At 41.4% G+C, this 17,171-nt stretch overlaps 2 protein-coding genes across 3 annotated transcripts in view; both read left to right on the top strand.

The window, feature by feature from the left end:
- Positions 1-3,869, top strand: part of LOC139450010 (DNA repair protein RAD50-like) — a 57,422-nt gene extending 53,553 nt beyond the window's left edge. For both annotated transcript variants that reach the window (XM_071231625.1, XM_071231624.1), the window contains exons 41-42: positions 1,495-2,357; positions 2,421-3,869. In XM_071231625.1, the coding sequence (XP_071087726.1) occupies positions 1,495-1,546 (52 nt within the window). In that variant the 3' untranslated portion in view covers positions 1,547-2,357; positions 2,421-3,869. The remainder of the gene's footprint in view (positions 1-1,494; positions 2,358-2,420) is intronic.
- A 5,572-nt stretch (positions 3,870-9,441) lies between these two features.
- On the top strand, positions 9,442-15,958 carry LOC139449924 (ninjurin-1-like). Its single transcript, XM_071231537.1, has 3 exons — positions 9,442-9,891; positions 11,161-11,236; positions 13,727-15,958. The coding sequence occupies exons 1-3, from the start codon at positions 9,809-9,811 to the stop codon at positions 14,156-14,158; spliced, it is 591 nt and encodes a 196-aa protein (XP_071087638.1). The 5' UTR covers positions 9,442-9,808; the 3' UTR covers positions 14,159-15,958.
- Positions 15,959-17,171: the final 1,213 nt, after the last annotated feature.

Genomic DNA, 17,171 nt, shown 5'->3' with positions numbered 1-17,171 from the left:
TCACAAACACTGCATTGTCTCACAAACATTGCATTGTCTCTCAAACACTGCATTGTCTCTCAAACACTGCATTGTCTCACAAACATTGCATTATCTCACAAACACTGCATTGCCTCACAAACATTGCATTGTCTCTCAAACACTGCATTGCCTCACAAACATTACATTGTCTCTCAACGCTGCATTGTCTCACAAACATTGCATTATCTCACAAACACTGCATTGTCTCACAAACATTGTATTGTCTCTCAAACACTGCATTGTCTCACAAACATTGCATTATCTCACAAACACTGCATTGTCTCACAAACATTGCATTGTCTCTCAAACACTGCATTGTCTCACAAACATTGCATTGTCTCTCAAACACTGCATTGTCTCACAAACATTGCATTATCTCACAAACACTGCATTGTCTCACAAACATTGCATTGTCTCTCAAACACTGCATTGTCTCACAAACATTGCATTGTCTCTCAAACACTGCATTGTCTCACAAACATTGCATTATCTCACAAACACTGTATTGTCTCACAAACATTGCATTGTCTCTCAAACACTGCATTGTCTCACAAACATTGCATTATCTCACAAACACTGCATTGTCTCACAAACATTGCATTGTTTCTCAAACACTGCATTGTCTCACAAACATTGCATTGTCTCTCAAACACTGCAATTGTCTTAGACACCTGAAAGTCTCACAAACATTGCATTATCTCACAAATATTGCATTGTCTCACAAACATTGCATTGTCTCACAAAAACTTCATTGTCTCACAAACACATCAGTGTCAAACAAACACATTGTCTCACTAACATTGTATTATCTCAAACATTTCATTGCCTCACAAACATTCCATTGCCTCACAAACATTCCATTGTCTCACAAACATTCCATTGTCTCACAAACATTCCATTGTCTCACAACACTGAATTGTCTCACAAACACTGAATTGTCTCTCAAACACTGAATTGTCTCACAAACATTGCATTGTCTCACAAACAGTGCATTGTCTCACAAACATTGCATTGTCTCTCAAACATTGCATTGTTTCTCAAACACTGCATTGTCTCACAAACATTGCATTGTCTCTCAAACACTGCAATTGTCTTAGACACCTGAAAGTCTCACAAACATTGCATTATCTCACAAATATTGCATTGTCTCACAAACATTGCATTGTCTCACAAAAACTTCATTGTCTCACAAACACATCAGTGTCAAACAAACACATTGTCTCACTAACATTGTATTATCTCAAACATTTCATTGCCTCACAAACATTCCATTGCCTCACAAACATTCCATTGTCTCACAAACATTCCATTGTCTCACAAACATTCCATTGTCTCACAAACACTGAATTGTCTCACAAACACTGAATTGTCTCTCAAACACTGAATTGTCTCACAAACACTGAATTGTCCCACATAGCACTGTTAATTATAATCTCCAGATCCCAGCATGGTAAGATCATGTTTGTATTCCAGAGGGTATTCCTGCATCACAAAGTCAAAGGTAGAGAATCTACATCGAGGTTAAGACAAGACAGGGCTGTGCTGCTCCACCCAGACAAGAAACATGTGACGCGAGACGTATCCACCATCAACACAGTCTCTCTCGGACACATTCGTCACCATTCACCCCTTTCCGTAACCTGCAAGAAATCGATGAATGTTATGTGCGAAATTACGACAAACCAATGAGAATGTGCGCATGATTTCAAGTACTTCGTCAAAGAATCCCTCAGAAATAATTTTTGATTTTACATATGTCTTGCATCTAAAAATATACCCAAGACACAGTTAAATGTGTTCAATCATACTGTATAATTCCGCAAGTCCCGATGTGCTTTAAATTGCATCTGAAATGCAGATTTCGGTCGATTGCAGGATTTGCAAAGCATCTGCAACGCCAACTCTTTGTCAGCAGATATTTTCCAAATATTTTCATGTTTTTAATCAAGGTGCTCATGTGATTTGATACATTTCGCGATGTAAGACCCATTTTATCACAATATAGATCTTGATTATCGATCAGATCGTCCTGACTGGGTGCTACCATTTTGTGTGAAGCAAACGCAAGAGACACAAGAGGTGGAATCTGATTGGTCCATATGAGAGGCTTAGAAGGGACATAACTGGTAATAGCCACTTAGTGGCGCTACGATCTTGTTCGGCAAGGGTGGAAACTGGACTTTTAAAGTCAGTTAACTCTCTTGTCACGGTAAGATGCATATTTCAAGGCAAGCGTTTTATGAAGCGAATGGTGTTGCAGTTTTCGTTGGATTACGAATTGTGGCAGGGTTGTTAGAGAGTATTTCCGAATCGGAAATCTAGTAGGAAAACACTTTGTATGGGACAGCCCGTGGCTCTTTGAAGTCAAAATTAAAATCTTTTATAGGAGAAGCAAAGAGATATGGTAACTGCAGCTAAAGCCATCTGGGTGGTAGTTTAATACTTGAACCACCTGACCCTGGCTTGTCTCACTGTTTCACTCGGCATCTTCCCAACGAGGTTACCCGGGGGAAGAAGGTCTTTCATTATGTGTCCAGTTTAGTCAGGTTCTGCTTTGTAATACACCACTGTATCACCATATACAATGTATCTTGTACATGGCATGAAGGGGTCATTGGAGGATCTGACAGGAACCTATATTAAAATTAGATACTGCTGCGTGTTTTATTGTCAAGGTCCAGGTCAGGTTCGAAAGCATCATTCATGGTCAGGCTAGACCAGTTTGTTTCTTTTACTGAGGAGTATACCTTAAATCTATTTTTTGTTAGAAAATTAATAAAAAACTGCTGTAATTGGATGAACAAAACAACAACATTTCACTATTTCTTTTTTAAGTTTTAACATTTATTTTTTAAGTTTTAACATTTATTTCAAGGGTATTTAAATGTGTTTATCCTTATATGATTTGTTTTGTTACCGGATTCTTAAATTTATTTATTTGTAAGAAAATTAATTAAAAACTGCTCTTCTTGGATTAATCCTAAAACATTTTCTCTATTTCTTTTTTAAGTTTGAACATTTATTATCCTAATATGTTTTGTTTTGCCCCCGGATCCTTATATTTATTCATTTGTTAGAAAAATTATTAAAAACTTCTGTTCTTTGATGAACCCTCCTATTTTTTTATGTTCGAACGTTTATTTCAGTGGGATGTATTTAAATTTAAATTTATCCTAATATGTTTTGTTTTTCCCCCAGATCCTGCATCTGGCTACAAGGTATCCATACAACAATTATAATACTGACCTGACCTGATATAGATCAGATATCACTGGACATGCATATTTTGGTGTGAGAAAATACTATCCTACAAAGATTTGTGGTAACACCTTGTATTTTAAAAATGATGTGCTATAGTGTAAGATTGTAACAAAATCCTCGTTTCAGCAGTCTTTCCCTAGATGATCCTCATACTTCAACGTGGAATATATTTAACCTTTGTATGTTAATGAATCTGGGCGCTCTCAAAATTAGAAATAGGGTGGCTCTCATTAGAATATTATTTTAGTGAAAAAAGATGAGTTGAAAGATAAATCTCGTGGTTTATGCTGACAGCCTGAAATGTTCATGTACGACAGATATATTTTTCCAGAATTTAATTGCCCATAATAAAGGGTGCATGTAACACACGAGTGCGTATTATACGCGAATAAATAAGTCTTGTGTACATTGATCAATCAGAAGGGGTGCTAATTGGGATTGTTCACTAACCAATATATTAGCAATTATAGCGGGGCGCTTATTACGTCGAATACGGTATTTCACTCGAATGATTAAAAGAGAGTTGTTAAGTGATTTGTTATTGCACAATTCATTCTTGTTTTCAATCACCTATTTTGTTATAAAACCTTTATGCTGATATACATTTGGGGTTCTTTTGTTCTTTTTGGAGATGTATGTATATTGAACAAAAGAGTTAGGAATTAATATTTTGGGGGATATGTTTGGTAGTGAAAGTATCCCTAAGAATGTTGATGATCCTTAACTTTGTTTGTTCAGTATATATAATCCTGAATAATTGAAAGTTGGACTCTCTGACAAGATGAGGCTGTGAACTACAGATGAGATCAGAGTGAGTGAGTGAGTTTGGTTTAACTCTGATTTGACACTATTTTCCGTGATATGACGTGGGAGGAAAGCCCAAAGTGATGAAAAACCCACACTGCTTTGTGCTGGCAAACCTACGCAGTGTTTGATCAAGATCACATGGACCAATCAGATCTCATCATTCTGACGTGGAGGCATGATAATAGATTCTGCTGATAATGACTGCGCAAAACCTATGCATGTTTTGTGCATTATAGCTGCACAATTATACATTCCAGAAAATGATTAATGTAATTTCATTACAGTGTGTAATATAGATGTAAGTAAATAGAAGCATTAGAACATATATTGAAGTTTGAAAAGAAAGTCCCGTGAATCTCACGAACACTATAATGGCCGTAAAAGGATTTACTCACACTATAATGGCCTTAAGAGAATTTACACTTTTCGTTCATTTTCAGATTGCATATTGACCGACTTTATTTAAATATTAAGTTGTCAATGCATGGCGTCACTTAAGGGAGGGAAGTAACTACTCGGATAACATCCCTTCCGGAAGGGAAGTAACTACTTGGGTTTTCACAACGATACAACAACGTCGAATCCTCAGAACGCTCTTACAAAGAATTTACGTCACACATACAGATCTACAAACAAAAATTAACTTGTGCATTTTTGTAAACGTGATTAGGTTATTAGGATAATACACAATGATATGCACTTAGTCGTAAACATCTTTAGGTTATACGGATGATGTGTTAAGGCTCTGAGACGATTGCTCTTTCAGGTATTCAGACCCAAAACGCACTTAGATAGAATATACCAAATATGTATTCCGTTTATTCCTAAACATGTATTGTATGTGTACATTCTAAACACATTTATTTACAGATCATTTCATTCCGTTCATGAACCAACGAAAGATCGTTTTTCAACATGACAATGCCCGACCTTACTCCGTTCGATTCACAACTGATTTCCTGGTCACCAGGTCTGAACCCATATAATGTTGGGCGTACTTGATAGACGTAGCCCAAGCCTCAGACTTCTTGTTAGCCTTGCAACAAGCGTGGAATAACATCCTTATGCAGATAGTTCATACGGACTCCGCTGAGTCACCGTGAAGATTCTGGGTCTTCAGCAACCCATGCTTGTCGTAAGAGGCGACTAACGGGATCGGGTGGTCAGGCTCGCTGACTCGGTTTATGCATGTCAGCGTATACCAATTGCGTAGATTGATGCTCATGATTTGTATCCCAGTAACATTGCTCTTTTTGTGATGGGGGACGATGGGGTAACTTAGTGGTTAAAGTGTTTCAGCGTCACACCGGAGGCCCAGGTTCGATTCCCCACGTGGGTAGGATGTTTAAAGCCCCCCCCCCCCCGGAAAGCGGCGTAAAACCATACTCACTCCTTCATTTTGTTATATTAATGAATTCTTACCATACAAACTTTGATACATAGCGAATCTCACCCGAGTGTCTTTTGATATTAAACATATTAGCACGTTGAGTCTTCTACTTTTATCGATGAGTGTTGATATATTTTATATCAAAAGACTGACGGGGGATTCTATCTTTAATCCAAACTAATTCTGCTAACTTTTTTCAGTTTGTAAACAGTAATAACCAGTGTCGTGAGTGCGAAAACTACAGCTAGTCAGCTTCCGTGGCAGAGTGGTTGGTGACATCATTTGATTCTGACGTTATTTTATCAGATGACGTCACAATGTCCTGTAAAGCATTGCGGGGTAATTTTCATTGTAAGGATAACTCCTAGGTGATATAATTGTCCATGGTTGAAGGTAACAGGGCTTCATTGTTGAGCAGAATACAATATGACGTTATCGATTGTATCGATGGAGGTGGCGGACATTTTATTGAAATAAATAATTTTGCTTATTGTGGAAGCCAGCTTTGGATGATAATGTAAGAGCAAAATTGCTGTTACAATTATGCGAATCTATCCAGCGATGACACCAGATAACACAGAAGTGAGTGAGTATGACTTTACGCCGCTTTTAGCAATATTCCAGCAATATCACGGCGGGGGACACCAGAAATGGGCTTCACACATTGTACCCATGTTGGGAATCGAAACGGGGCTTCAGCGGGACGAACGAACGCTTTAACCACTAGGCAACCCGGCCGCTCCAACACTGAAGTTATACCTTTGATCACTGTTGATCCAAGCTAACATCCCTTCCGAATGTTAAAATGGAAATAGAACAATTAATTGCAAACAAAGAAAACATTCATTCGCAGTTTGAAACAAGAAAATATATTGAGAGTATGAAAACCTAAATTCCAAAGGAAGCTAGGAAAGGAATTCGAACAGCGAGGAAAGATGTATGTCGAAAATTGATTTGTACCAGACACGATTTCATATTTTTTTTAAACCCGAACGGAAGTAACAATGAGGCCGACTAAAATGTATGCAATTCAGTTTTGCATGCTTCCTGAAAAACAAAGACTGCAGTGTAATCATCCTTCCACCAAAGATGACTTCAAAGATCACAGGGATGTGGTATAATCTAGTAAAATGTTCAAAATAATTACTAACGAATATACCTATATACGCATGAAATAAATATACATGAATTTTTTAAAGGCTCGGTCAGTGTTTTTTTTTAATAGACGTTAAAAGATGGTACTTCTTGTTACCCTGTCTGGCGTTCGGCGTTAAGGGGCTTTTTGGTATTCATGTTAAACTGCGGCATGGTATCTCAGTAGGTTAGCATTATAAATCGGCATGAGTCCGAACTTGTACAAGCACGCACACACAATCAATAACCTTTGACGCGACGGTAAACCTCATTTCACCCCACCTCAATTATATCGTGGTGCGATATTTTATGAGAAAAAAATAAACATTGACCAGAAACCTATATATACCGAACGCCTAATTAATAGGCCAAAGTGTCCGCAAACTGTATTATCCAGTGTATTATGTCGTCACTCTATCATGATGACAACCCTGGACCCATTCACCACCATGGCTTCGGTTTGGAAGTGACGTCACCTGGCTCTTATCGCTAATTAATACAAAATATTTCTCCTTCATGAGGGGCGGTCGGGTAGCCGAGTGGTTAAAGCGTACGCTCGTCATGCCGAAGACCCGGGTTCGATTCCCGACATGGGTACAATGTGTGAAGCCCATTTCTGGTGTCCCCCGCCGTGATTTTGCTGGAATATTGCTAAAAGCGGCATAAAAACCATACTCACTCTCTCACTCACTCTCCTTCATGAGCATAAGACCCGTGAAGACCCGGTGTACAATAGGTCTTCAGCAACCCATGCTTGCCGTAAAAGGCGACTATGCTTGTCGTAAGAGGCGACTAACCGGATCGGGTGGTCAGGATCGCTGACTTGGTTGATACATGTCATCGGTCCCAATTGCGTGGATCGATGCTCATGTTATCAATCACTGGATTTTCTGGTCCAGACTCGATTATTTACAGACCGTCGTCATATAGCTGGAACATTGCTGAGTGCGGCGTTAAACAACAAACAAACAAATCATATCTGGGTTAGCAGTTACTTTCCTGATCCTGACTCACAGTCTATTTCAAGATGACTACCGGAAGTGACATCAATCCTATAATTCGAAGAGGCCTTTACGTTTCCTGTGTCGAGGTCAGTGGCACCCTTTTCTTGGAAATATATACATAAACTGGAACTTGACTTCACGGCAGATACATATAATGTATATATTGAAATGATCTCTGCGTGAACGCTCACAGCGAATGCCAAGTTTAATTCAGACTTTTATTATGTTTTTAGAACATCAGCGTTGATAACATCCTGGTTCTTGCATCCCAGTCACCCCACCCATCAAATATCAAATAAGTGTTTCAGCTTTGACGTTTTGCCTCTTTTTGTGATTTTGTTTATCAATACTTACACGACCATTTCAAAAGCCGTTATGTATAGAGATACATCTTATGAAGAAGGATTCCGTGTGTTTGGTAGGTGAGGTGAATGGGTTTAACATTATCTTCAGGATTATAGCCCTTATATAGCGATGTGCATGTACTTGTGTGTTTGTGTGCGTGTGGCTGCTTGAACTTGTCCGGACTAACGCCGGTTTTATATTGCTAGCTCCCTGAGATACGGCCCGTGGAGATCCGGGGTAGAATAAGTCTTCAGCAACCCATGCTTGCCGTAAAAGGCGACTATGCTTGTCGTAAGAGGCGACTACCGAGATCGGATGGTCAGGCTCGCTGACTTGGTTGATGCATGTCATCGGTCCCAATTGCGTGGATCGATGCTCATGACGTCAATCACTTGATTGTCTTGTCCAGACACGATTATTTACAGACCGCCGTCAAATAGCTGGAATTTTGCTGAGTGCGGCGTTAAACAACAAACAAAATCATCAGCATAAAATCACCAACCAATGAAACTGCCTCTTCTGAAAGCCACACATCCTCGATTAACCAGTGGGCTGTATCGCCATTCAATTATGATCGATCACAAGGGAGAGACAAGATATACTGGATAATCAAGGATAGTCTGTCCCTGTTCACAGATCTTATAGATCTTAGTAATCATTGATGGTACCCATAAGCGTTAAGCATCATTTCCATAATACAATATCTCTTCCAGTCCCTTTACTCTATTGAGTGAGTGAGTTGGGTTTAAGGACGCTTTTAACAGTATTCCAGTCATATTACGGCGTGTCAGCTTAATGGAGGGGGAATCCCGAAGTCATGCAGGTCTCAGACGTTCACCGCTTTGTTCAAACCCACGAGCATGGGTATGGTGCTGGCAAACCTTGAAACATAATCGGGGCGAACCTGAAATTCAAACCGACAATCATAGGTTTCTGGCGTGCCCAAGGGACGCAACTCTGCACAGCGAATTGCTGCGTCTGAGACGACTGACATCATACGCTGGACTTGGACACTTTGCTCTGGGGCATATGTCATTCTTAATAATGACACGGTCATTTCAGTACTTGCTCGAGTACGTTCACTATACATTGTTTTGTTGGTTGTTTAACACCACACTCAGTTATATTTCAGCTTATATGATAAGTCTGTAAAGAATCGAATCTGGACCAGACAATCCAGTGTTTTACATCGTAAGCATAGATCTTCGCAACAAGGATACGCTCTACCAAGTCAGCCGACCACCCTATCCCGTTGGTCTCCTCTAACGACAAGTCTGGGTTCAAAAAGTTCAACAAGTTTGGGGAACTGCAGACATGTTGAGTGACAGTGGTGGACAGTGTAGTCTATATTACATCCTCTACTGATGCGCCCAAGTATTCGCTGACCCAGCTTGGCCATGACTCATTTTCTACAAAAATATTCATTGTGTTAAAATGGAATCATTTCCTTCTGTACAATGACGATGTCGTTTACACGTGGTTGTGGACTGATGGTCACGTGCAGGCGGACTTCCCCGACCCTGGGGTTATATAACTTCTGCATGCCGCTATGTTCCATCATGTGTGAGGTGATGTAGAAGCTGAAACCACAAGTGACGGGCCACCATCTTCAAAACCTGTTTGAACCTGGTTCATCGCCAAGACCACCTGCCTTCCACGAGTCTATCAGCACCGTCTTCTGCAGGTCTGTTTTATTCAGGATTCAGACTAGCAATAATCAATTTGGACCAAGGAGGAAAAAAAGTTCCTAGAGACGTGTCTCGAGAAACAATTGGTCCTACATCCCTCCGGTGGCCTGGACCTTGCCTTCAGTCGAAAACATCGGTCTTGAAGGTTATCAGTTGCAATGGCGCCTTCTCAGGAAGAGGTGGAGATGAGACCTAGAAGTGTGGCATTACTGGTGGAGTCAAGTAATCTTGCCTCCGATGGGTAAGTCTCGCATACACCCCCATGTATATTTCACATAGAAGGCTTTTTTCTATAAGGTCTTGGCTCAAAGTCAGTATATTGTGTCTGAGAGGTATATCCATGTTAAACTGCGGCATGGTATCTCAGTGTTTGTTGTTTAGCGCCACACTCAGCAATATTCCAGCTATATGATGGCGGTCTGTAAATAATCGAGTATGGACGAGACACTCAAGTGATTGACAATAGAGCATCAACCAAACCAGCGAGCCTGACCATCCGATCTCGGCAGTCGCCTCTTACAACAAGCCTAGTCGCCTTTCACGGCTGAAGACCTATTCTACCCCGGATCTTCACGGGCCTAGATATGAACTTACATGACACTGGTGGGCGTATGTTTACCTCCGCTGGAAGCACGTCTTTGGTTTTACCCAAACCCGTGGCACGATAGATATACAACGTAGAAGATATGATTTGGGTTTTACATCGAAGTGATGCAAAGTTTAGGTCTAAGACGTTTACCACTTTGGTGAAACCCACTAGCACAGGTATGGTAATGACACACCTAGAAACATTATCAAGCCAAATTTGGATTCGAACCAACAATCATAGGTTTCTGGTACGACTAAGGGACGCAACTCTGCACAGCAAATAATTGCGCATTAGACGACTGGGCCATCCATGTCCCCCTTCTACTTCATTTGTAACATAAAATAAACTTACGATTTTAAGAAGGGATTGCCCTTATTCCTTTGTTTCTGGGGTGGTGGGGTAGCCGAGTGGTTAAAGCTTTCCCTCGTTACGCCGAAGACCCGGGTTCGATTCCTCACATGGGTACAATGTGTGAAGCCCATTTTTGGTGTCCCCCGCCGTGATATTGCGGCGTAAAACCATACTCACTTCTGACTTTTGTATTCATCTTATCATTTTGTTTGTTATTGAAGAGGGTTGCAAGATAAATAGTCACATAAGATTATGCTGCTGAATAACGTGCTATCTTTCATTCAGGTACCGCGTTCACGAAGGCGGTGTACGGAGTGGCCTAATCGTTATTTGTAATTCGCTATGCAGAGTTGCGTCCCTTGGGCACGCCAGAAACCTATGATTGTGGGTTCGAATACCGGTACGAGCCGATTATATTTTTAAGTTTTTCAGAACCATACCCGTGCTCGTGGGTTTCACTAAAGTGAAAAAGTCGGAGACCCACATCACTTCACTAGCGTTGAACCTCTGACCAGCTAACGCACTCACCTCTAAACTATAGCATTTATCACTCAAACCTTTTCTACGCAGGACCCCGGATGGAGAAGAGCGACTGGTTACTCCCCATGACGTTACTCCGGGGTTTGACGAGCCGGACGGAAACCTGGTGAGTTCAGTACATAATCTCAGAGTCTCTATGTAAAGCAACTAGGCCTTTACTTTCTTTTTCCTAACATATGTATCAGGTGAATCTATGCTCAATGTTTCCATGAGTTGTGGGTTCGAATCCCGGTTCGCGTCTCATATGCAAGCATATTGTCAACGCGTATGTTGACGGGGAATTAGCTCTTGGGGGAATAAAGGACAAAATCGACATCACTGTCCCGGAAGGCTTTATGGACAACATGTAAACAATAAACAACAACTGCACAATGAGCGGAATACCTGCTCTGACAACACAAACACAGCGATGAGCGGACCTTCCAGCTCAGGCGTACAAGAGGTGAGCGGAGCTCCAGCTCACCTCAGGGCGTTTCCTACGAGCGGCACATCCTGCTCGAGGTCGTCCCTACACCAGCACTCGGAATACCAAACCTGACTAACACCGTAGTAACTGTACTTACTTACTTAGATTGGAGATTTAACGTGCGCTTTCCGACTGCAAGCGTATGTCGCATACCCGCCCGGCCAGGCCATTTAATGTGTTTCCAAAAAGGGGAAAAGTGAGTTTGTGAAAGCCAGAAGGGGGGCTTTAGGGGCTGCTTATATAGTCATTTTGAAATTTTGAGATTTGGAAAGAATGCCAAGAGTGGGTGGGGGACGAACTAAGGGAGCTGTGTGTGTTGGGTGGTTGTTAGATAAGGTAGTTTTGGTTTTAATATTTCATTTGGGGTTTAAATGCGACTTATTAGTCCTGTTTTAATTAGGTATATGCCTAAGGCTTTGAATTTTTCTAATTTATTATGTGGATTTAGGATTGGTTCTAGCGTAAGTCCGGTTTTAAGATTTAGGGTGGTCTGTAGTGTTGTTCGGTGTTTGGTAGTGTGTGCAGTGAATGAGTACGTGTTTCGTGTTGTTTGCAATGTGGGCAGTTTCCTGTTGTATGTAGATTAGTTATTTTACGGTGATTATTTAGTTTGGTGTGGCCTGTTTGTAGTTTAGTAATTATTCTGTCGATTTTTTTGGATTGGTGTAGTATTTTGGTTGTTTTTTTAGTACTTTCCTGATTTGGCTATTTGAGTTTTGGTATATATTTTGCCATTTTTTGTTGATTTTTCGTTTAGTGACACTTTTGATTTCTGATTTTGAGCTGGGTAAATTGAAGCTTATTTCTGGGATTTTAAGGGATAATTTTGCTGCTTTATCTGCCTTTTCATTTCCAAAGATTCCTATGTGGGCGGGGATCCAAATGAACTCTATTTGTTTACCTGCCTTAGTTAAGTTGTTTTTGATTTATTAGTTTGGGGTGGTTTTTAGTGTTTTTATTTTTGAGGGCTTGTAGTCCACTGAGGGAGTCTGTTATGGTGAGGATTTTTGGTGTTTTTTAGATTGCTGATTGTGTAGTGCTGAGGCCATGCCCATTAATTCGGCCGTGAATATGGATTGGTTGTTTGGGAGTCGGTGGATGTGGACTCCGAAACCTGTGTGTTTTGAGATCGGATCTGAGGATCCGTCTGTGTATATGTGACACCAATTTGGCCAATTTTCATGTATATATGCTAGTGTAATGGTAGCACATATATAGTAATGAACATCAATGGAAATACAATGACGTTGCTCTGGACATGGGACTTCCGGGGGTGACGTACCGACACAACTCAGGGGATGAACAATTAAGGCAATAAATGTCCCACTATAAATAACAGTAATGAACGGGAAGTGATAAAGTAGCCCAGGTTGGCTGTCAGTCAATATACAATGAAATGTTGGTGAGGATTAACAACGGGGATTAGCGCCTAAAACGTAATGACAATTAAGTTATGGAGACATGGCTACAGGGTAATTTGCCCTTGGAGTCAAATGTACTGCAGACAATGGTACAGTCCGTTTGACTCCAAATGAGAACGGTGAATTGCAAAATAACTCGAAATCCAGAAAAGTGTATGAAACATCAATACGGTACTTGACCATGAATACCCTGTACCCAACAAAATCTGGGGGGACAAACCGTGGAAGGAACAGCGCAAGCACGGTCTGCACGTGCTACACAGTGACCGTGTTCATTCAATGACAAGATGCGCTACTCAGCAGTAGCGTCCGACCTGTGCTCAGAAGGTCCGTGGTTCGAATCCCATCACGGGACATGGAAATTTTATGGCCGTTACATTGGCGCCCAACGAGGGGCTGAGCACGTTCATGCACGTTCATATCAAATTTGAGCAAAATAAGTCTCAGTACCCTACGATGCGGCCCGGGACGTGCCTTCTGTTGACGGGGAAGTATGTAGCAGGACGTGGAGTCATCCCACAGATGACATCCTTACCTTGTCAGCTTGCTGACGGGGTTAACCTCTTTGGTCATGTGGACAAGGCGTCCGACCTCAGATCAGAAGGTCCGTGGTTCGAAACCCACCACTGGACTCTGAAATGTTATGGCCGCTACATTAATATCGGTATAAGCAAGTCATTTCTAATCCGATTTGTTTGTTATATTGCAGGTTGTTACATCGGGTGCAGTTAACGAGTTTGGTGTACGGAGGACAACTGTTCAGTGTATGCTGGACATGGCTCTCGTGGCTGCCAATGTTTCCCAGCTGAGGGTCATTCTGACTGTTGGACCAAGCCATCTGGGGTTTTACTCTTTGGTGCTGTGGTTGGTGTCTCTCTCTCTTTTCTTTCAGTTTGTATTTGCTGTCGTTATTCTTGCTATCAAGATCTGGGAAAATGAAATGGACTCCGTGTCACGTGATCCGGAAGTGAAACCTGTGTCGACGCGACCGACACGAGACAGGGTGCTTGACTTTTTGAATTATGTCTCAATGACGCTTGTTTTGTTAGTGACTCTTTTAAACATGTTTATCAGTGGGTTCATCACTGTGAGAAACACATCACATGTGAACAACAGTGTTGAAATCCCCTCGATGTCTTAATTAGTAGCAGGACGTGGAGTCATCCCACAGATGACATCCTTACCTTGTCAGCTTGCTGACGGGGTTTACCTCTTTGGTCATGTGGACAAGGCGTCCGACCTCAGATCAGAAGGTCCGTGGTTCGAATCCCATCACGGGACTGGGAAATTTTATGGCCGATCACGCTGTCCTTCAGAAGAGGAAAAAGGTCAACCCGGATCTTCACGAGGGCGTGGTAAATTGACGCCATGCCCGTTTGCACTTTGACGGAACCCAGTCACAGAAATGGCCAAGATAGGGGCACAAGCATTCGTGACCAATTCGTGTTATTCCGGGACAACGATTCGGCTTGTCCCGGAATAACACGAGTTGGTCACGAATGGCATCTTTCTGTCATTCGTGACCAACTCGTGGCCATTTTTTCGACCGGGTTCCGTCTTAGCGCAAACGGGCATACCTAAAACAATTGTCAACTCGTTGCGTAATGGTTCACATATATTTCCCCATACATTATATATATTTCAGATGCAATTAAAAGCACTTCGGGACTAGCGGAATTGTACAGTATGATTGAACACATTTAACTGTGTCTTTAGTATATTTGTAGATGCAAGACATATGTAAAATCAAAAATTATTTCTGAGGGATTCCTTGACGAAGAACTTGAAATCATACGCGCATTCTGATTGGTTTGTCGTATTTTCGCACATAACATTCATCGATAGGGGACGAGTCTTCTTGCAGGTTACGGAAAGGGGCGAGTGGTGACGAGTGGGAAAGATGCGAGTGGTGGGACGAGGCGTCAGTAAAATATTTCATTATGGCTGTCGCTAACATTTAACTACATGAAGCGGTAGTGAAATATGAATTCGTATTACCTGTATTATACAGAGACAGAAATGAGCATCAGGTCCATAGCTGCGTGACTGTTAACACAGTGTCGGCGGTATTCTGAGTGCTAGTGTATTATATTATATAGCTTTACAGGTCCGTTTGGCTCCAAATGAGAACAGGGAATTGCAAAATAATACAAAATCGTGAATACACTGTTAAATGTGAACACGTCAATGAAAACCCTAAACCCAACAATATCTGCTGTTTGTTAATTTTATTCCCATCACTGGAAAAGGTTAAAAAAGAAAGTATCTTGCTGTTATGTATACAAGTTGACATCGTGAACGGAGGGGGCACGACGGTAGGAGGAACAGCTAAATCACGCACTGCAATTGTCGCGTAGCATATATCGTTGTTGACCGACAATGTGCACTTCTCAGCTGATGTGAAACAGTTGATTTTATAAAGGTGTATGAATTCATATTGGAAAATCATTTTATGTCATATGTCATGGTTTGTGGTATACGTTCTTTTTTCTATATCAGCACGCAGGATAAAACAGAAAAGTCCATGACTAGACTTAAATGTTGGGTTGTGTGTGATGTAATTATTCTATTAAATAAATTGAAATATTCATGTTGAGTGAATTGAGTTTAACGACGCTTCGAACAGTATTCCAGTTATATGCAAGTCAGCTTAATGTAGGACGAAAGGCCGAAGAGATGCAGGTCTCAGACGTTAACCACTTCGATCAAACCTAGGAGCATGTCTATGGTGCTGACAAACCTAGAAACATAATCGGGGTGAACCGGGATTCGAACCCAAAATAACAGGTTTCCGCCATTCCCGGGGAATGCAGCTAAACACAGCGAATTGCGGCGCCTAACAGGTTTCCGCCATTCCCGGGGAATGCAGCTAAACACAGCGAATTGCGGCGCCTAAGATGAGTGGGCAGCTAAACACAGCGAATTGCGGCGCCTAAGATGAGTGGGCACATATATTTTGGGAATGTCATTCATTTCACATGCAGTGTTATATAGCCACATTCGTGTTTCGGGGTGGGGGTGGGGGGGTGTCTCCGTCGGGTAGGTTAAAGCGTTCGCTCGTCACGCCAAAGACCCGGGTTCGATTCGATTCCCGACATGGGTACAATGTGTGAAGCCCATTTCTTGTGTCCACCGCCGTGATATTACTGGAATATTACTGAAAGCGGCGTAAAACCATACTCACTCGTGTTTCGGGAAATGATAATTAGCCATTATTCCACAATAACGGGAATTCCAATACACCATTACAAAGACCATATTGGTATGCGGTATCTGGACATTGAAACTTCAGGATGCTTTTGGCGTTACAAAATTTCCCGAGTCACAATATCCCATGTTCTACTCCATCTTAACGTACCAGGCACGTTTGTAGTCCAACACATTCAGTGTCACAAAACAGTACCAAATGAAAACAAGACCTAAATGCCTTCATGTCTAGCACATTAGGCAAGAAAACAAACACAGGTTTCAAATTGCCCGCCATCTTGTCCCGGCTTCATGTTAAACACCTTCAACAATCGGTGCCACTTCGCAGCAGGACTCGTCCTCTGACTGACGCTTCCCCACCCGGACACTCACAATCCCGACCCCCAAGGGATCTCCCCGTGTCAGGACTGACTCCACAATGCGTATTTATAACACCCCAGGCTTTGTCTCCACCTTGGTGTTGTAAAACCTACACGTCTGCTTGCCAACAAATGCGCATTGTTGTCCGCCATGTCATCGCCCGGCCTTGAGGTGGCAGCTCCTTTGGAATTACGGGATAATGGCAAATCTGCTTCATTTCGTTGAATTATTGTATACAGATACGTCTCGGGCTACTTTGTTTTGTTCAGAATCAAGCTGTCTGGCGTTCTTCACACAATCTATAGATAATTCACGTTAATCCTTCCGGTGCTCATGTACCGAAGGATCCGTTTTACTATTTTTTTTACTTTTTAATATCAATAATTCATTTACTGATACCACAGATTCGATTTTGCAAAATGACTAAAACCGATGTATTTTGATATATCACTAGATCGAATTATTGATATCACAAATTCTCAATATATCATTGATATCAGAATATGAATTGGTATCAATAATTTATGTCTGGGTTCATGAAACAAATTCTCCCTTAAACTCACACCGCAGTAAATAATTAATTTACT

This window comes from Haliotis cracherodii, unplaced genomic scaffold (genome assembly GCF_022045235.1).
Source record: "Haliotis cracherodii isolate W230 unplaced genomic scaffold, xgHalCrac1.p SCAF_8, whole genome shotgun sequence".
NCBI lineage: Eukaryota > Metazoa > Mollusca > Gastropoda > Lepetellida > Haliotidae > Haliotis > Haliotis cracherodii.
The sequence above is the reverse complement of the archived record's forward strand: the minus strand, read 5'-3'. Positions and strand labels throughout refer to the sequence as shown.